General features: G+C 41.0%; 1 protein-coding gene across 2 annotated transcripts in view; it reads left to right on the top strand.

Moving 5' to 3' along the window:
- DOK6 (docking protein 6) overlaps nt 1-21,690 on the top strand; it is a 229,329-nt gene that overhangs the window by 148,941 nt on the left and 58,698 nt on the right. The window contains exons 6-7 of one of the 2 annotated variants that reach the window (XM_066246534.1): nt 20,193-20,331; nt 20,515-20,830. In XM_066246534.1, the coding sequence (XP_066102631.1) occupies nt 20,193-20,331; nt 20,515-20,604 (229 nt within the window). In that variant the 3' untranslated portion in view covers nt 20,605-20,830. Of the gene's footprint in view, nt 1-20,192; nt 20,332-20,514; nt 20,831-21,690 lie in introns of those variants that run through there. The other variant, XM_066246533.1, reaches the window with a different exon arrangement.

The raw sequence follows: 21,690 nt of genomic DNA, 5'->3' as shown, positions 1-21,690 counted from the left end.
TAATGGTTATATGGAAGGGAACATAGGAGAACTCTTGTGATTTTGCCAGTTCATTCTTGAAGAACAAGCTGAGAAGACATGCCCTATCAGGCATCATCTGCATGAGAATAGATCTTGGACCATTAGAAGAAACATACAAACTCTTATACAGATATTTGCTTTATAGCCAAATTGGTACTGGAGAACCAATGATGCTGAGTCAGCTGGCTAACCCTAGCGAATAAAGAGTAACAGAACCCAACCCCCAGTTTTGTTATTTCTAGACATTACAATACTCTGAATCCTATTTCAGGATACTGGAAGGTAGAATACATTGAGAAGCATGATAAATCTAGTGTGAATCTGTTCAAATATTTTTCTATTATGATATTAAGTCAACTTTCAACTCAGTACCTTTACCTCTCAATTTTTTAACTGAAAGGAAAGTTTTTGGGTAATAAGATTATGACAAGTGGTCAAGTCAGGGATAGTTCAATGTTTGCATTTCCCTTTTGATCCTATGTTAGTTAACTCTAATTTAAATGTTTTTTCTTAGGACAAAGAAGAGTCACTAAGGTGAAAATAGAAAATTTGAATATAAAGTCCAGTTCCTTTAAATCTAAATTATCACAGTTGATTTCTTGAAGGATAGTAAGAGATGAGAGTTCATACAGTTGAAAGTTTTCCGTCTATCATCACCATAATTTTATTGTATATAATACTTTATTCACTCATTTATTTCTTCATATAGTCATAAAATTTCACAGTTTTTGGGTTCTAGCTTTTGAATTATAATTAGCATGGTGATTTTATGATCATGTCCCCTTAAAAGACTATTTCTTAAAGTCAAAATCAAAGTTTCAAAAGATTCCTCGTAAGGCCTCAGGAGTGACGATTTTAATCAAACAAACATACTTTAAAATCTAAAGAGGAGGAATAAATAAATCCCTATATTAAGGACTAAAAACAACCAGAAAAGAAGGACTTTTCTTCTGTTCCTAGAAATGACCTTACATCCTGCCCCATAAAGGTCTTTGTAGATTCAACCTCAACTGCTTATAATTTTTGTCCTTAATGCTGCTTATGTTTACCAGCATAAAGATTGCACACAAATCCCAAAGCTTCTCTTTATCAAGTTGTAAATAAGAAGAGCCGACCACATGTACTGAGGATATTATACAAATGTCTAGATTAGAATGTTCCCTCCTGTGGTCCTGTCAGATCACATCAGTAATTGATAGAGACTGTCGCCTTCATTCCTTCTCTGAAAGTTCTTGTCTCCAACAAGCTAATGCATTTGCGAGCACATGCAAGCACACAAAAAATATTTGCTTAATTATTTCAGAGTGGTTGTAGCCCACTCTGAAATACTTGGAGAGTGAGAATTTTTTTCTGGGCTTATCTCCTCTTCTAATGGGAGGACCTTGATGAATTACTCACCAGAGTTTCCAAGGTAGCTAGCTACAGATCTGGCCAGATTTAAAATAAGCATAAACATAAAATTTTCAATAAAAATATGCTTATGACAATATAAGCTAGAAGGCTAGGAAGAGAATGCTTTGGTTATCTGAAAGAAAAGAATAAGTTTAATTTACTCTCTTCTGTCATCTTGTGCAGTGGCACACAATGCACACTCAGGTGTAATCGCCAACTGCAACAAGCATTCTCATCTCTGTGTCCTGACACTAGTCATCCATCAAAAAATGCTAATTATATTAGTTCTTTCCTAAGCCAGCTCCCTTGGAAGGAATTTGCAAAATGCTGTGGAAGCATTACTATGAATTTACTTAAAGTATGTATTTCATACATTTATTGATGAGAACAAAAAAGAGAGAGAAAATAACCACCGAAGAATTATTTTTCCTGCAGCTACAAAAGACAAGCTAAAAATAAACAAATAAATAAATAATGTAAACATCTATTTTTTTAAAACTATAACCAAGAGAAAGAATCATTATGTTTATTCTTTTCAGTGATGCCTGTGGATATACGGAATAAAACCTGTTTGACCTGTTTTTAAACAAAGAGCCTCAACAATGAGGGAATTTTTAGACTGTCAAAGGTCAGTTCAAGGGTGTGTATGAATTTGGAATGTTATGGTCAATCGAAACAAGTTGTAATTAAGAAGAGCTCAAAATTGAAAGCTCTCTAAAAAAAGGAAATGGTATTGTTTCGTACCTTGTTTCAACAAAGATCTTAATTTAATTCTACATTATGAGATAAAACTCTATGTTTGAGTCATTTGGGTAACTTGAGTCACTGAGCTTTAGAATTCTTAGTATGTTCTTCAAGGAAGAAAATGATGCTTTATACTATTCACATTTATACCGTAGAACTTCTGGTTCATATTGATGAGAAAGAGTATTATCCAAATAAAATACTATTTTTTTTCTTCTAATGAGTGCCTCCAAACAGCCTAGCAACTCCTCATCAATGGAAAGGACAGAGAAGTGGACGTAAACCTGACGTCTCAGCCTGGACACACTTTTCCTTTGATTGAAAGACAGGAGGACATTAGTGACCAAGCTTTAGAAACAGATGCCCACCTCCTTGTCCCTTCTTTCAGATTCAATATGCACTGGACCACCTGGTAGTTCAACAGGACCGAACATCCAACCTAAAGAGTGCAGCTCTTGAATTTTTCACCCTAGTCATTATCCCAGTCTTCTGGAGAATCCCTTAAGGACTACACACTGTGTGAGCTCATTCTCCCTAGATAGCTGTGGCTCAGGATAGAAAAGCCGTGGAGTAATACATATTGCTGTATTGCATTTGTTTTAGTCATGGACTATCCCGCCTGCGCCAAATACAAGATCATATGGCATTAGCCTCTGTCTAGATATATATATATATACCCTCGGAGCTCATTTGAGAAGTCTTCTAAGTCAAGGCCCTGATGTGTTTGAATCCGGTGCAATCTCTCTTAAGACTAAAGCCCACAAAACTTATTCTTTTCTGCCTTTTAATTCTTCTTTTTTGGTTCTTACTATTTAATATTCTTAACTTCTGTTGTTAATAGTCAATACCCACATTCATCTATTGACACACATGGCCAACACGCCTCTGAAAGCATTGCTGAACTTTCCATGCTCAAACGTCATGCTCTGAGCCCCAGTGCCCTAGCTCAGTGGTCAGCAAACTCATTAGTCAACAGAGCCAAATATCAACAGTACAACAATTGAAATTTCTTTTGAGAGCCAAGTTTTTTAAACTTAAACTATATAGGTAGGCACATTCCTTATCTACGTAGTGCCTGCATGTGGTATTTTGTGGAAAAGCCACACTCAAGGTGCCAAAGAGCCACATGTGGTTCTCGAGCTGTGGTTTGCCGACCACTGCCCTCGCTGCTCTGGGCGCCCCGGAGAGCACGTCTTCCTGCGACGTCCTGGGAGCGCATTAATTCTGCCATTGTTAACATACTGATACTAATAGTGCATGAAGCAAATCATGCATTTCTACAACATAATATTTAAAAATAATTTTTATGGGTTTTTCTTTTTTTGTATTTGCAAAGAATAGTACCATCAGCTATCTGTTACTCTTGTAACAAGTTACCCAAAATTTAATGGCTTAAACAACAATATGTTTGTCTTAGATTATCTGTTTTGCTCAACTGGGCCAAGGTTCCACTGGTCTTGGACAGACCCTGGATGATCTGAGAAGGCGTCTCCTACTGGCGCAGTGGCTGTCTCAGTGACTACCGTGCAGGACTGGGACGGGGTTCCACTGGTCTTGGACAGACCCTGGATGATCTGAGAAGGCGTCTCCTACTGGCGCAGTGGCTGTCTCAGTGACTACCGCGCAGGACTGGGACGGGGTTCCACTGGTCTTGGACAGACCCTGGATGATCTGAGAAGGCGTCTCCTACTGGCGCAGTGGCTGTCTCAGTGACTACCGCGCAGGACTGGGACGGGGTTCCACTGGTCTTGGACAGACCCTGGATGATCTGAGAAGGCGTCTCCTACTGGCGCAGTGGCTGTCTCAGTGACTACCGCGCAGGACTGGGACGGGGTTCCACTGGTCTTGGACAGACCCTGGATGATCTGAGAAGGCGTCTCCTACTGGCGCAGTGGCTGTCTCAGTGACTACCGCGCAGGACTGGGACGGGGTTCCACTGGTCTTGGACAGACCCTGGATGATCTGAGAAGGCGTCTCCTACTGGCGCAGTGGCTGTCTCAGTGACTACCGCGCAGGACTGGGACAGGGTTCTCGTCATCCTTCAGACTACCTGGGTCGTTCACTCGGTGGCAGGGAGCCTAAGCACATAAGCAGTTTGTAAATGGGACCTATCAGGTCCCATTTTTTATTTCCCATTAGTCAAAGCAGGCATTAAGCTGGCAGAGAATCAGAGGATGGAGAAAAATGCCACCTTCAACGGGAGGAGCGCCAAGGGCATGGATGCAGGATGGGAAGTAGTGGGTGGCCATTTCTGCCTCCCATGATTTCCTAATGACATTTATAAAACGGGGATGTGCTTTGAAGTAGGTGTAATACGTGCAAGTATTACTATCATTATGATATGATTAGCACCATCATGCTATTGTTCATCATAGCAACCTTCTGAGATATACATACTAGCCAGATTATTTTCCCTTTTTATCAGTGAGAAAACTGAGACACAGGGAGATGAAATAACTTGTTATTAATTAAGTTCAATCCCAGCAATAAAGAAATGATCCACTCTAAGAGTTTGAGGAGGATTCGGTACAGGAACTATTTAAAGATGTGCAGGTGTGAATGGGGGAAATCGCGTAGGCTGGTACAGCATCCATGACTTAGCAGCGAAGAGTTCTTACCTGCTTCTGGCTGGAAGGAACCAGGAAACCGGAGTCCAGAGAGACCTTGGATCCTTGGAAGGGGAAAGTCTGCCAAAGCCCCAGAGTGGAGCCAGGATGGAAGTGGGAGGGAAAGTGCCCCAGTGTGCCCTCCCACCTCGTCTCTGTCAGGGCCCCTTTGCCCAAACCAGAAGGCAGGCAAGCCAGAGCCTGCACAAGTCTGCCAGACAGACAAGACAGGGAAGGATGGAAGATTACCAGGGTACAAAATGAGAACGTTCTATACACTCAAGGTCACATAAGTCATTATTAGCACATCTAGCAGATAAAGCCCTCTCTATGGAGCCTGAATCCAGAACTATTTTCTTTTCAACTAGAAGATTTTTACGTTAGCACATGTTTACATTAACAGCAAAATACATGATAACCTCTTAAATTCATTCCCATTTATGTCTATTGAAAATACTAATAACCAGTATTCAGCACCAAGATCTAAAATGACAGCACACTTTTTCTGAGGACATATATTTCACTGCTCTGTTGACTAGTAAAACTAGGTCAAAACGAACCGCACACAATCACACAGAACCCCTAACGATGTAAGAAATTCTCACTGAAAGAAAATAGTTTTTCTTATTCTTTATGCCAAGGTAACTTGCCATGTTTTAAATAGAACCCCAGAGAAAAATACACAAAGTCACCCAGATCCAAAATCAGAAATTCAGCCTTTCCATTTATTCCAATCCTGATCATCTATAAATATTTTCTGCATGCCGTGTTTCTACTAAACACGCAGAGAGCTGACAATTGCTGTAGTAATGGGCTGTTTTACCTGCAAATCTAACATTATCTCCGGGCTCCGCTGCACTAAATATAGGCGGGGAAACATAACCTGGCCCCGGAGAGCACCAGTGAATTTCCAAAAAGGCAGCTCGACTGGACTTGGACAATAGACACCTTCTGCTATGGGAGGAGCAGGTTGAGAATGACCTTTCCACGAGCCGGTGAAAGAGCGAAGTGTTTTTTGTTCCCTGCGCAAACACTGTCTGCGCCTGGTAGCAGCAGAGACAGCTGTCCCCATGCAGATCTGCCACTGTACCAGGGGACACAGTTGTTCCCAGGCCAGTGCTCGGACGGGGACAACTGCTCGTGTGACTGAGCACATGCTACGCGGTGTAACACGCCTGCCAGAAGCTTCGTGGGTCACCGTTTGAGCACAGGAGCCGCCGTCTCCTCGGCATTCCAGTTCTCTTTTATTTTCTACCTCACTTATTCTTTCTCCCCCTCAATCTATAGGGAACATCTAATGGAAATTGCAAGAGAAAATAAGCACTGGGAACTGAAATGAGGATTCATTCTCTGGACATAATAATAATAAAAAAAATAGATGAATTATATAAACATAAGGTAACTTCACAGCTCAAGCGTTTAGAATTGTAGACCACAGAGCCATTCAAAACCTCATATAATTGAGATTCCCTAACATCTTTTCTATGCAACAAAAGGAATGGCATCACAGAGTTATTGTTTAGCAGCTAATGATGGTTTATTCGCGAGCAGAGAATGTTTAAAAGGAGCACCTCGTGGAGCTTAAACGACTCGCACGCTGAAAGGAGTATTTCTCACCGAGATTGCTCTGATCCATGATAGGTATTTACAATATGCAGCCAAGGGCTTTGGCCATTAAGTAAAATAAAATAAAACGTAGACTGCTCGAATTCCCATTAGGTCTCAAGGGTAAAAGAGTAAATTTCTCTCAACTACTTTCCTTTGGCATTTTTATTCCATTCTTTACAGCAGCTGGTGCTGGGCTGACAACAGTGGGGAAGATTGCAGTAAATGCCCACCTCCTTACAGTCCCACAGGATGGCAGCCAGAAGGGGTGCTGGGCAGCCAGCTCCATGGCCAACCCCGTCGCTGCCTGGCCACTCAAGGAGAGAATCTGGGAGCGCCCCCTCCAGGGGTCCGGTTGTTAAATTAGCACATGAGGTACCTTAACCAGCACTCACTGGAATAGGAATGCTCAGTTGGCATCACCTGGCACTTACGACTTCCTTCCTTCTTCCTGACCCACCGTGAGACTGGAATCTGCAGGCAGCTCCCTGACTGGCAAAACCAACCAACACCGAATGGTGTTCACTTTGAAAGACATAAAATTGTCCTCCCCAGAGAAACAAAACTTGGTTTCTATAAATTCCTCTCAGCTCCCTACAGCATGAATTCATTCCTACCACCAGCCCCTCCACTCTCTTGAAGGCAATTCATGAGTCCAGACATTCCTGGACATAAGTGTGAAATTTGTCCTGGTCCGGGTATGGAGACGGGGTGAACAGGAGGTGGTAGAGAGAGTGTCAGCTACTCGGGAGAAGCTGCGGGAACTCCTTCAGGTAGCTTTTCTAAATCATCCCCCTCACCTTGCAGCCACATACCAGATTGGACACAATGCCCTGCTTACAGTAAATTACAGACAAATGTTTGTTGAATGAATAAACAAGCTAGTGAAAACCTGGTCCTGGGAGGAGGCTCGGTGCTTAGCGCTCCCCACATTCAGTAGAGAAGGAGGCCTCCCAGGGCTTGCTGCAGAGCACTTGGGTCAGACTTAGATGTGCAGAAGGGCCAAATGGAATCATGAGCTGAACATTCAGGAAGAGGCCACACCCCCTGCCCAAGGTCTGTTTACCAGTCCCGCGTCTCTCCTTTCACAACTGACACGATTACCCCCATGACTCTCTGCTTTCGTCCTTGGTCGGAAAGAATTTGTTAGTCTCACGCACCTGCAGCCTAAATTAGGGAAATGCAGTCAGCACACTCAGAGCTGAGGGCAGAATGAGCATGGAGAGATAACATCTAGAATATTCTCCAATGGTGGAAATCCAAAAAGTAATGTTTTTACGTTTTAAAATTGACTGTTTCCTCTGCTTGTTCTGGTCTTTACTCTGTCTTTTCTGGCTCTTTAGAGCAGTGGTCCCCAACCCCCGGGCCACAGACTGGTACCAGTACGTGGGCCATTTGGTACCGGTCCGCAGAGAAAGAATAAATAACTTACATTATTTCCATTTTATTTATATTTAAGTCTGAACGATGTTTTATTTTTAAAAAATGACCAGATTCCCTCCGTTACATCCGTCTAAGACTCACTCTTGATGCTTGTCTCGTAAATTCAACAATTATATTGTAAAATACCACAGTTTTTACACTGGCCACAAAATTTTATTTTGTGCATTTATCCATCCCACCCTAAAGGCCGGTTCGTGAAAATATTTTCTGACATTAAACCGGTCTGTGGCCCAGAAAAGGTTGGGGACCACTGCTCTAGAGGACAGAGCAAAGTGGAAGATACATTGGTTTGAATAATCATTTTTCTCAGCTCAATGCATGTTGATTTTTGTCACCGTTTGGCTCACTGACCATTCCCAAGTACCTTTCCTTCCCTTGAACCGTTTCTCTGTTGGCTGCTGCTCCCCCTTACTGTAATGGTCCTCGTTTCCTACGAGCGTTAACCTCATCTGAGCACGTGTTCTGACTCACGCTTTCCTCATTCCAGTTGTGAATGGTCACAGCACAAAGGATGCTTGCGCTCACATAGTATCACTGTCCCGGTGACCCTCGCTTCACTGGGACTCTGAGATGTGGCTGAGATCCAGGTCAGTGCAGCTTGTTCTAGTACCTGTCATCCACGGTGCTCAACATCTAAAAATACATTTCTGGTTTTGGCTCTCGCTGCGGTTTTCTGACAATGACAAGAGGCTCTTCAGTAATCACACCAATCAAAATAAAATACACTCAGTCCACTCCATACCCTCATTGATTGCAGAGGCCAGGAATGATACAGTGGAGGAATTGGAGAGAGATGTGAGCAGAAAGAGTTTTGTGGTTGGTTGGTTGGTTGGTTGGTATAATTCATAGCTGTCATCTGTGACAGAAATTCTGGGAGAAGCATACTCAGATGTACTGGAAGTAGCTCTCCCCAAGTGTTTATCCCTATTCTTTTAAACTTTTTGATATTTAACTGTCCCTAGCTATCTGGGGGTCTACTGTAACTTCTGCTGAATCTTGGTGGAAACCCTCCCCCTTCAATCTGTAATAGCAACACCCCCTCTTGGTGGACTGAGCAGTCTACCTCTACAGGTTTATTCTAATTTTTCTTTTTGTCTCTACCTACCTCTGTTTTCAGAGCATAAGAACCTAACTGGGAAGAAATTATGGAAAAATAAGGATGATGAGATGCTAAAGCACTATAATACAAGTCTATACCTGATTCCCCAGGAGAAACAAAGATGATTGGTTTATTTTAACCTAGAATACATCAGCATGAACCTTGATGAGCGCTAAAATGGGATACCTAAGAAAGTCAAAGATATCAAGGGATAATATAAAGTAATTGACACTTTCATTGATGATGATGGGGAAATACTGATTCCATTTCTTAGCTTCTAGGTTAAGGTGATTCAAATGATCTGTTCTTGATATTATTTTAAGGACTACAGTATAGATTGTTAAATGAAGTTTTAAAATTAAGGTTTAAAATTTACTAACCTGGAATAATGATGTTTGATAATATAAAAAAAATCTAGGTAATTTAATTTAAAATTCTTTTAATTTTTAAAATATAAAGTAGAGTTATTCTTTTCATCATGGCACTAAGTTTTAATTTCTGTTTCAAACAAATGACAAAACTGAAGCTTAAACATATGCCCACATCTTTTGCAATACAGATCAGTATTTGCCCTCAGTATCTTAAACTGATTTTTGTTGTATCATTTTACTGGGTGCCTGTTTGATCGTGGCAAATAAAAGACTCAAAGTTGTACTCTGAGTGGTCTGTCAATTAAGAACCTCTAGAGGAAATTTTAACACAATAAGGATAACCAACGCAATAGTTCTTAATCTCTAAAACTAATTGTTATTCTATTATATACTTCATATAACCATCTACTCATCTAATAAATTTTTAAGTGAGAAGCTATATATCAAGTAAAAGCACATACAACTCACAAATTAATGTTTATTTACTTATTTCTGTTTTAAATTATGATTTAAAAAATATTTTTCAAAAGCTAATACAGTGCCTGGCATGTGGTAGGTGTCCAGCAAAAATAAAGTTAACATTTTTTTCAATTCCGTGAAAAAGCTAATGAATAAATATAATTTAAAAAGAAAAGGCAAGCATTAACTAAGACAAAATCAAATATAATCTTAAGTTTCTTTTCTATGTAGACTATAATTTAAATACTTTCTTCTGTAGTTACTTAGATGCTGAAAGTATCTTTAATATAATTAATAAATTACCCTAATTAACTATATTTAATGCAAAAAAGAGAATGGAAATGTAATTTTTAAACCCTGATTACATGCTCTTTTGTTCTGAGGGAATATAATGATCTCATTTTTAGGTTTCCTTCAAAATGGGGAAGAGAACCATAACCCTTCTGTTCTAATTCAGGGACTAAGTATTAGCAACCTGCATGTTAAACTATGAAAACTATCCAACCGTAACTTAGCAGTCAAATTCACTTTAGAAGAGAAGTATAATTTCTAAGCGATAGAATTTTAGCTTTTGCTTGACTTACTCTGTTATTAGCTTTTCCCCTGAAAAAGAGGTTGGAGTATATATACTCGTAGCTCAGGGGTCAGGAACCTATGGCTCGCGAGCCAGATGTGGCTCTTTTGATGGCTGCATCTGGCTCGCAGACAAATCTTTAATAAAAAAATAATAAATTAAAAATATAAAACATTCTCATGTATTACAATCCATTCATTTCCTACTGCTCATGTTCATGGTTGCGAGTGGCTGGAGCCAATCACAGGTGTCCTCCAGGACAACACCAAATTTTTATTGGATACTGCATGATGTACACGGGTCGTTGTGAGGTCAGGAAATAAACTTCCCTCCTTTTAATCAAGTAGTCAGCTAGCTAATTGCAGAAACCCTTTGGACGAAGAAGATGGCTAAAAGAAAAAAAGATGAGGAGTATCATACTTTTCAGCAGAAATGGACAGAGGAATTCGCCTTTGTGGAGAGAGCAGGTTCTGTAGTGTGTCTAATATGCAATGATAAAATTGCATCGATGAAACAGGCAAATATAAAGCGGCACTTCGACACATGCCATACTACATTTACATTGAAATATCCAGTGGGGGCAGCAGGAAGAAAGCATGTCAAGGACTACTGTGCAGAGTGCAAGCTAGTCAGCAGCAACTCCGTGTTTGGACCCAACAAGGTGACTGGAATTCGGCTAGCTTTGCTGGTGCTTTAGCAATTGTGAGAAACGGAAAACCATTCACAGATGGGGAGTATGCCAAAACATTCATCCTTGATGTTGCCAATGAACTTTATGATGACTTTTTGGATAAAGACAAGATAATCAAACAAATAAAAGACATGCCTCTGTCGGCAAAAACTGTTCATGATCGTACCATCATGATGGCAAATCAAATTGAGGCAACACAAGTGAAGGACATAAATGCAGCACCATTCTTTTCTCTCACTTTGGATGAGTCAACAGACATAAGCCATTTATCCCAGTTCAGCATGATTGCAAGGTATGCTGTTAGTAACACACTATGTGAGGAAAGTCTTGCTGTTTTGCCTATGAAAGAGACAAGAGGGGAGGTTTTATTCAAGTGTTTCACTGAGTTCACTAAAGAAAAAAATCTACCGATGGATAAACTTATTTCGGTGTGTACTGATGGTGCTCCGTGCATGGTGGGAAAAAAACAGAGGATTCATAGCGCTTCTTCATGAACATGAAAAGAGACCCATCCTAAGTTTTCACTGCATCCTACATCAAGAGGCACTTTGTGCTCAGATGTGTGGTGAGCAGCTTGGTGAGGTGATGTTGCTGGTCATTCGGGTGGTCAACTTTATTGTTGCCCGAGCTTTAAATGATCACCAGTTTAAAACACTGCTGGATGAAGTTGGGAATAATTATCCTGGTCTGCTTCTGCACAGCAGTGTGCATTGGTTGTCAAGAGGGAAGGTGCTCAGCTGTTTTGTGGCTTGTCTGAGTGAAATCCGGACTTTTCTTAAAATGAAAAACATCGAGCATCCTGAGTTAGCTAACACTCAGTGGCTCCTGAAGTTCTACTATCTCATGGACATGACTGAACATCTGAACCAGCTCAATGTGAAAATGCAAGGCATTGGAAATACAGTCTTAACCCTTCAACAAGCAGTGTTTGCATTTGAAAACAAGTGTTTGCATTTGGAACTCTTTATCACCAACATTGAAATAGGTCGTTTACTACACTTTGAAAAACTGGGAGATTTTAAAGATGCACGCACAGCAAGTGACCCTGCTCAACATTTTGATCTCTAGCAGCTAGCGAACTTTACATCTAATCTCCTGCAGTCATTCAAAGCATGCCTTGGAGAATTTTGTGAGTGCACTTGTCTTTTTAAGTTCGTCACCCATCCACACGAGTGTGCAGTGGACAGCACCGACCTGAGTTACATTCCCAGTGTCTCCATCAGAGATTTTGAACTACAAGCTGCTGACCTGAAGGCCTCAGACATGTGGGTGAATAAGTTCAATCACTAAATGAAGATTTGGAAAGACTTGCACAACAGCAAGCAGAGTTGGCAAGCAAACACAAGTGGGGAGAAATAAAAAAAACTTCAACCCGTGGACCAGATGATTGTCAAAACTTGGAACTCACTTCTCGTCACATTACCACACACTGTAGCATGTGAGTATTGTTGTACTGACAATGTTTGGCTCTATGTATGCATGTGAGCTGCCTTTCTCACATGTAAAGAACATTAAGACCAACCTACAATCACATTTAACAGATGGAATTCTCAACACCTGTATGAAACTTAACCTCACCATTTATCAACCAGACAACAAAGCCATCAGCAAAACCATGCAGTACCAGAAGTCACATTAATGGTAAGAAGTACTTTATTCATCACTGGTTAGCAACAGCATAACAATGTTATTAAAAAGAATTCAGAGACTTATTGTACTTTAAAAGTGTTGGTCTTACATAAAATGCACACATTTACTTGTACAGTGTGTCCGTAAAGTCATGGTGCACTTTTGACTGGTCACAGGAAAGCAACAAAAGATGATAGAAATGTGAAATCTGCACCAAATAAAAAGAAAATCCTCCCAGTTTCTGTAGGATGGTGTGGCAGCATGTGCACATGTGCAGATGATGACGTAACACCGTGTATACAGCAGAGCAGCCCACGGCCATGCCAGTCGAGATGTGGACAGTACAGAGGAAAGTTCAGTGTGTTCTGTGGCTCGTTAAATTCGAATTCATGACCAAAGTGCAATGTGAATATCGGCGTGTTTATAACGAAGCGCCACCACATAGGAATAACATTACTCGGTGGGATAAGCAGTTGAAGGAAAACGGCAGTTTGGTGGAGAAACCCCGTTCTGGTAGGCCATCAGTCAGTGACGAGTCTGTAGAGGCTATACGGGACAGCTACCTAAGGAGCCCTAAAAAATCTGTGCGTGCATGTGCTCGACAATTACACCTAAGCAAGACTACAGTTCATAAGGTGTTAAAGAAATGTCTCTGTTTTACGGGGTACAAGTTGCAGCTGTTGCACACTATCAAACTGGAGGACAGACCCACACGATGCGCATTTGCTACAGATATGCTTCATCAGATCAACAATGATTCAAGATTTTTGCAGAAGATTGTGTTTAGCGATGAGGCGACCTTCCATATCTGTGGACATGTTCATCGCCATAACGTCCGAATATGGGCTGCAGAACATCCTCATGCCTTCGTTGAGTATGAACGTAACACCCCTAAAGTGAACGTGTGGTGTGGCCTGATGCATGATAAGGTGATAGGCCCATTTTTTTTCGCAGAGCAGTCTGTGACGGCAAAGTCCTATCTTGACATGTTGGAATTGTACAGTGCCACAATTTCCGGAAGGTGTCATCTTTCAACAGGACAGCGCTCCTCCACACTACTGTACAACCACCATTGTTCGTGAGTTTCTGGAGAGAACATTCCCCCAGCGGTGGATAGGCAGGGGTTCTGTCAAGTCATGGCCACCATGATCCCCAGATCTGACGCCCTTAGACTTTTACTTTTGGGGTTATGTGAAGCAACATGTGTACATTGAATGTATCAACGACAATCACTTAAAACAGAGAATCACAGATGTTATTCACTCTGTTACACCAGTGGTCCTTACCTGTGTGTGGCAAGAACTTCACTATTGTTTAGATGTGTATAGGGCAACAAATGGAGCCCACATCAAACTGCACTGAATAGGTATGAAACTTGGAGAGTTTTCCTTTTATTTGGTGCAGATTTCACATTTCTATCATCTTTTGTTGCTTTCCTGTGACCGGTCAAAAAGTGCACCATGACTTTACGGACACTGTATTTAGTGTTAAACATATTGTATGTCTCTCACGGAATTACATTTTAAAATATGTGGCGTTCATGGCTCTCTCAGCCAAAAAGGTTCCCAACCCCTGTCGTAGCTCTTTCACGTGACAGACACACAGCCTCCCTCACATAATTTTAAAATGGAATGAGGGCACATCATCTGGGAACAGGAGAATGTTATCAGTTCTGTGTTTTCATTTTAACTGGTGCACTGAATTCAGAACACACTAACACCATGGGCTCATTCCCCCTCTCTCCCCAAAAAATAATGTGCCTCTTTTTTACATTTTATTTTACTTTATATATTTTCTATCAGGCACTACAAACTCAATACCTGTCAGAAAGTCTTCATATTGATAAATGTCATTTCGATAAACAAACATAGCGTATTGTATGCTTTTTTGTGATTGACAGTTGGGAGTTAAGGATGTTAAAACTCTTAATTCTCAAAGAGTATCTAATATTTTATTTTAATAAACTACTGGGGAATATGCATACAGGGCGAATATAAAATTAGCTATAAATTTTGTAAATTTTTTTTTTACTAAGCCTTCATAAATATGTAACAGTAGAATAATAATGGTGATAACTTATGGTCCTATATTGAGGTAATTAAATAGCAACTAAGGTCTAGGACCTATTTTCCACCTTCACATAGTAAAGTTTTCAATTTTCCATTTCTGAGGCCGAAAGGATGGTAAGTGGAGAGTATCATACATGTGTATCTCTTCAAGGACAAACTAAAGCCAGAGCTTCAGACCATTCCAAGGAGACTGAATGGGCTTTTGCAATGAGTTGGGGGGGGGGGCAAGGAAAGAAAATTTGGAAGAAAAAGTAAATAGAATAAAATTAAAACTTTGAAAATGTCTCAAAAGATGGAGCTATTCTAATTAATGTGATTGCCACTGGCCATCCCTGAGTACACAGTGGAGGAACTGTAAAAATTTAAAACTCGTTTATACTTTAGAGACAATTGAGGTCAATTCTTTTATGAAAATATTTAATTTTGCAAAGTATCAAAACAGCATTTCACAAGCTCATTTGCCCCAGAACCTGGAATAAAATCAAAGTCTCCGGTTGGCTCAGGTTTCTCATCTTGTTTGAGGGAAAGCGTTGTAGCCCTAACTAAGGTACCAACTGATGATCCAAAGCAAGAACAGCCGCCATCTATGTTCAGCGTTTGGGGCCATGGAGGGACTCAGTCAAGAAGCAGAGGACAGCAAATGTTCTCCACCTTCCTCCTTACAAAGCGGTTGACATGAGCTTGGAAGCACAGAGGGTTTGATTCCAATTCTGCGGTTTCAATGACCAACTGATTAACCTTGACACATACTTTCCAGGCGCATCCATGGAGGTTCATGTCTTGGAAACCTGCTTTGTGGGAAAAGGAAAGGAATAGAGGCAAAGGGAAGACTGCCTTCAAAAGGTTTTATTGATACCTAGCCCTATCCTAAGCTCGTGCTCTCTCCACTACAAAAAGTTTTTGTGATGAAAGAATTGTGCATGCTTCTGTGCCCGTCTTGAATGAATGCAAAATCTAGCTTAGTGACAATAAGCTTACCGTACAAAATCATGTGGCTGGGTTCAGATCAAAGCTCAGCCATTTAAATTTTAATAATCATAGCTTGATACCCCTCCCTTTTTCTGAGTTTATATAGAAATTCTTTCCCATTTTCTTCTAGTATATTTTTTTTTATATTTGCTTTCTCTGGGATTTATATCAGTGGAAGTAGACACATGGATCTAAGTATTTTCCAAATGATGTATCCAGAACAGCTGATTAGCTCATACTTCAATCATAGATTTAACTCTCAGGTGAGTTGAATCTATTTCTGGTCTTTCTATGCTGTTGCTTTTGTTAGCGGACTTGAGGGATCAGTTTGCCTGCACGCATCAAAGCCCAATAAGACATGAACAAGAGTTTGCAGCAAAGAAAGTGAGGGGTTTTTTTCTTCTTGTTTTGGGTTTTTTTTTTAGGGAGTGGCCCACTCCTGGAGACAGGTAAAGTATGCTCAAAGACCTGGCACTTCAGTGCCTTCCAGGGGATGGGTTATATGGGGTCAAAATCATTATCATGGTGACTCAGGGAGTCAGGTTGGGTAGGGGTTAGTTGATCAGTGCAGCTGGTCCCGAGGTCAGCCATGACCTTGCTTGTCTGGTTTTGCTGTTTTTCTGGGCCTAAAGCTGGAATGCAACTAAGGCCCAGATTTTATCTCTGGTTTAACAAACTGACTCTGCAGCCAACAGACCCCAGGCTTTGCTCTGAAGATGATTTGATGCTGACCAGAATTCCATTGTCCTGAGGGCTGCATGACTAAAGGGAGTGGTTGTGCAAGGGAGAGGGAGGCCGATGAGTCAGGGGGCTGGATGGGGTCAGTCTGAATCAAAACAAAAGAAAGGAAAAGAGCTCCTATCCAAGAAGTGAAGCGTCTATGCCCTCACACATTTTGCGTGCAGTTGGTTACAGTAGATCCAAGTCTGACTCTCCAGAACTCTTGGGAGAAACTCCAGCCTTTTTTCATAGCTGCTTTAATAAATAGTAAACTGCTAGCCTTGTTCAATGACAGTAAAGATTAAACTGTTAATGGAACAGAAGCATTCATTAGTTTTAACTGCTCTGCAGAAAAGCTGTGCTTTTAAGAATTTTTTTACCTTCTATAATTAAACATTAAATTTTAAATTCTGTATAGAATCACCACTGGGTTTTCAGGAAAGCACTCCTGTTCCAGTCGATGGTGAGAGGTTTGAAATGTCTGCATGCATGGAGGGTAACTATGTGGCCGTTCAAGGTATAGACCAAATTGCGAAATGTTTGGGGAGAATGGAGTCAGATGGCGGTGAAGGTGGACAAAGTCGCCAAAGGTCTGCAGATCCATCCGTAGCAAAGAGCTTATCAAAAGATTCACAGAGAAAGATAATGAAGCATCCACTTTTACATTCTAAAAGTGACCCGTTCTTTGAATTTCAGACTGTGGGCTATTTCTTTTGTTTGTCATTTGGAAGACAGACTGGAATCCTGAGGCTACGCCTTTGTAAGGTGCTACAATGGAGACTGGCCTTCAAGAAAGGTGGGGGGGGGGGACTAGCAGGTGTGTGGGAGGGGCTGCTTCTCCTGTGACACTGCCTCGGGGCACCGCATATTAGCGCTGTTTCTCCCTTGAAGGCAACTATGAGAATTTTACAAAGAGCCATTTAGGAAAAGACTAGGATTTTTAGATCCTCAGACAGTAACCTGTGTATGACTCGCCTGGGGCTGTTGTTAAATGCAGGTTCTTAATCAGTGTCTAGACAGGGGCCCAGGTCTGGAGACCACACGTTGAATACCAAGGAGACTGTCATCAAATTTATGGCCTCTGTCCCTTTGCCATCTTCTCAAGTACTGGCTTACTACCACAAAACCATTTAGACACCAAGACAAAACCCCATCTCCCGCCCTGTTCTCCACCAGCCTCAGAAGAAACATGTTGGGAAGAATAAACAAAAAATCTCAACTGTTTATTCCTACACCAATGACAAAAGTCATCAAGATGAGTCCATTTTAACTGGAGAATTTTTTTAATTATTTTTTTTCAATTACAATTTCCATTCAGTATTATTTTCTTTAGTTTCTGAAGAATTTTTACTTCACCCTGGCTTCAGGTACCCTGCATTGAAGGAAGAACTCTTCCCCCCTAAAATTCCTTTGCTTTATAATGCCAGCATGTTTAAATTTCTTCTTCCTGATCAAAGGGTCAAGTTTACAGTCAGTTTATTTCCGAGGCTAGGTAACCCTCTTCTGTAAACTTCCAAGCTCCCTCACTGGGCAGAGTCGAGTGGCTGGAAGTAGATGGGGGTGTCAGACCTTTGCTCTCTGTGGCTGGGGATGAAATAACAACCTGTGTCTTCCTTCTCTCATTTCCAAAGGCTCATAAGCAGCGCTTTTCAGATGACAATGAACCAAGCTCAACCTCAAACAACATGGGCTTGCCACTGGTCACTGTTCTCTTGCTCCTTCTGTCGGATTGCTTTCCTCCTCTGAATCAGCAAAGAAAGTTCCCTGGTTTCACCTTATGAAATCTCTTCTTTTCCCCCCTCCCAGATTTTCCATTTCATGCCGTGTATTTTATTAAGATCTCTTTAGCAGAAGCTAAGTGCTGGCCTTCAGGAGCCCTAAGGAATGGCAGTCATGGCCTCTGGAATGTCAGAAGCCTCGAGACATTTCTTTTCTACCGAAACCTCCCTGGGGAGTCATTGAGAAGCACCTGAAATCTTTCTGGTGCCAGAGGACATAGTTTGGCCTCATAAACATTTTGTACAAACCTTTTGATGTTATAACCTGAAAACCAGCAACACAGCGATCCAGTTAGTATCCAACAACTGCCTGGTAACATCATGTTGTTCTTTTTTCTCAAGGCCTCCAACTGTTTTTAAGAGCTGGCTTAAAATAGTAGTTTAAAATATTTTCCATTTTAAGATTGCTCTTTATTGATAAAACTTACCTATAATCCTGTTACCTAACTGTCACTGATTGCATTCCAACAAAAACTGTTTTAGGCCCTGGCCGGTTGGCTCAGCGGTAGAGCGTCGGCCTAGCGTGCGGAGGACCCGGGTTCGATTCCCGGCCAGGGCACATAGGAGAAGCGCCCATTTGCTTCTCCACCCCTCCGCCGCACCTTCCTCTCTGTCTCTCTCTTCCCCTCCCGCAGCCAGGGCTCCATTGGAGCAAAGATGGCCCGGGCGCTGGGGATGGCTCTGTGGCCTCTGCCCCAGGCACTAGAGTGGCTCTGGTCGCAACATGGCGACACCCAGGATGGGCAGAGCATCGCCCCCTGGTGGACAGAGCGTCGCCCCTGGTGGGCGTGCCGGGTGGATCCCGGTCGGGCACATGCGGGAGTCTGTCTGACTGTCTCTCCCTGTTTCTAGCTTCAGAAAAATGCAAAAAAAAAAAAAAAAAAAAAAACTGTTTTAAAAAGGTAATTATAATTAAAGGATGCAAAAAGAATTCATATTCCGATTATTCCTCTTGAATTTATGTAATAGAAATTTCTAATTATTATATGCTCTCAGAAATGACAGCAATTGCTGCATAATAGTCCATCAGATAAAAATAGTATAATTAAGCCACCATTTCTCTATAGTGACACTGAGATTAGTTCCATAATTTATGATGAAAATGGTAATAGCTAACATTTTTGAGTGCTTAATATGTGCTAAGCAACACTAGAAATATTTTGTACATCAAGTCTTGTAACTGTCATAAGGAACCTTGAGGCGGGAACTATTGTTTTTCGTATGTTAGAGATATGAGGAGAAGGTACAGGCAAGTCACTCAGCTTGCCCAAGGTCACACTGCTGGTAAGTGGCAGATCCAAAATTCAAACCCAATAAAATAGAGTCTCCTCTATGCCATGTCGTGTGTTAGGCTATGCTGGGATTTACATAAGGATTACCCAATGTAAATAAAGGCTTCAGCCTATGCATGCAAATTCATAAACTACAGTTTTACAGTCTTGTCATTGGTTCCATGACACTGTGCGTGCAATTGTAGGTTTTTCTTAAGTTCTTCCCATTTCAAGAGTATCAAGTTATAAGAATCAGTGCTGTCATATCACAAATGTAAAAAATCCTGTGAAAATATAACTATCTGTTTTTATTCTTTATGCACTGGGCAATCACCCAAACCACTTTAACCTGTTTCTTTAAGCTGTTGTGAACACTTCATCTAAAAATCCAAATATAGTTAGAGTTTCACCCTTAGATCTGTTCTCATGTGCCATTTCAAGATGTGTTGGTTGGTGGGTTGGTTGGTGTGTTGGTTGGTTGGTTGGTTGGTTGGTTGGTTGGTTGGTTGGTTGACTGGTTGGCTGGTTGGCGGGTTGGCGGGTTGGTGGGTTGGTTGGCTGGCTGGCTGGTTGGTTGGTTGGTTGGTTGGTTGGTTGGTTGGATGGTTTGGTCAAGGATGAATCTGCTTCACTAATGCCTGTAGAAGTCAAAGAGGAGGGTAACACAAGGCAAGAGAGTCTCTTGCATGGAGAACTGTTAACACACTTGAATACATGAAGACCTATCTCTTCCCTGTCTCTGTTCTCACAGAATGTGTGACACAGGAGAAGGACTATTTACTTTTCAAACAAGGGAAGGAGAAATGATCTATCAGAAGGTCCATTCTGCGACACTGGCCATAGCTGAACAACATGAAAGGTTAATGCTGGAGATGGAGCAGAAGGCCCGGGTAAGGCTGCTTCCTGGGTATCCGAATCTGAACAGCTTGGGAATGAATGTCACTGAGGTCTGATGCACCTCAGGTGTATGTGGGTCCATCCATGTCTTCACCTCAGTGTCCATACCCTCCCCCACCCCGGCCCCCAGAGCTCACCCTAGTCACTCAATCTCACCTTTCAAATTCCCTATTCAGCTCACAAGAAAAGAAGTGATTTGTGGCCACTCACAGGAAGCCCTGCATTCTGCATTGTCTATGCATGACCTATTGCCGTGGTCACCCTAAGAAAGGGTGGAGTGCACAGAGAACGAAATAAGAAGCAATGTGTTCTGCATATCTCCATATACAGCTGGACAATCAGAAATTCAGATGTAGGCCCAGGAAAACTAAGTAACTACTAGCAAGGATTCCACTTTTTATTTTGTCTTTTTCTCTATCCTTGACTTCCTGAAATGTCTATGTCTTTCAGTGTGTTGATTTCAGAGCCGATAATAAAATGTTTGCGGAAGGAGCTCCTATCGTTCACTGAGAATGATTTGCCTATTATCCTGTCCTGAAACTGTACTACCTATGGTTTCAGAGTCAAGCTCAGAAATGATTTAGTTAAAAATCTGAAATAGTAAGTTTTACAAGTAGCTCAAAAAATATATATTATAAGCTGTATTACTGACTTGGAAAAGCAAACAATGGAATGATTATTGGCTACACTCTTAAGAGGTGAGTATTGACTAATTCTACAGGATGTATGGAGATGCAGGAGATTTTCCCTGTGAGAGAGGACAGGTGGAGCTTTGGGAAATATGGAAGGGTCCCTCATTAGAAAAACAATGATTCTATTCCAGTTTAAGACTCCAAACTTCCCCATCTAGAGTTATAGTCGTTTTTATTCTAAAACTTCTCAATTACATAACATTTTAAAGTATAAAAAACTTTTAAATATAAAAACAAAATAGTTTAACAAATGACCTTATGTCATTCTTAATGCATTTTTAATTTTTTTCAGTACTGCTTACATAACTTTTTCTCTCTCCTTAGGATATGACTTAAAGAGCTTTCCTAACACTTAAGGGTAACAAGTGGAAATGATAAGGATGACAGGACATTTGGCCTTCCACAGGGCACACTGAGTAGCTTGATCATTAGTACGCTTATTAATGCAACTATGGGATTAATTGAAGATGCATTAATAGGAGGTTGCTATGACTTAATCTTCTAGATTTGGCTTAAATTTAAACCATTTGTAACAATCATCTAATTAATATGACATTTTTCTAATGGCTTAAATAAGGTTAACAATACACCTGCCAAATTTTTAATTATTTCAGAACCTAGCACATTTCTTCTCAGCCCATATTTGCAATTTGCTGGTGC

This window comes from Saccopteryx bilineata, chromosome 11 (genome assembly GCF_036850765.1).
Source record: "Saccopteryx bilineata isolate mSacBil1 chromosome 11, mSacBil1_pri_phased_curated, whole genome shotgun sequence".
In the NCBI taxonomy this organism is placed as follows: Eukaryota; Metazoa; Chordata; class Mammalia; order Chiroptera; family Emballonuridae; genus Saccopteryx; species Saccopteryx bilineata.
This window is presented reverse-complemented; position numbering and strand designations above follow the sequence as displayed.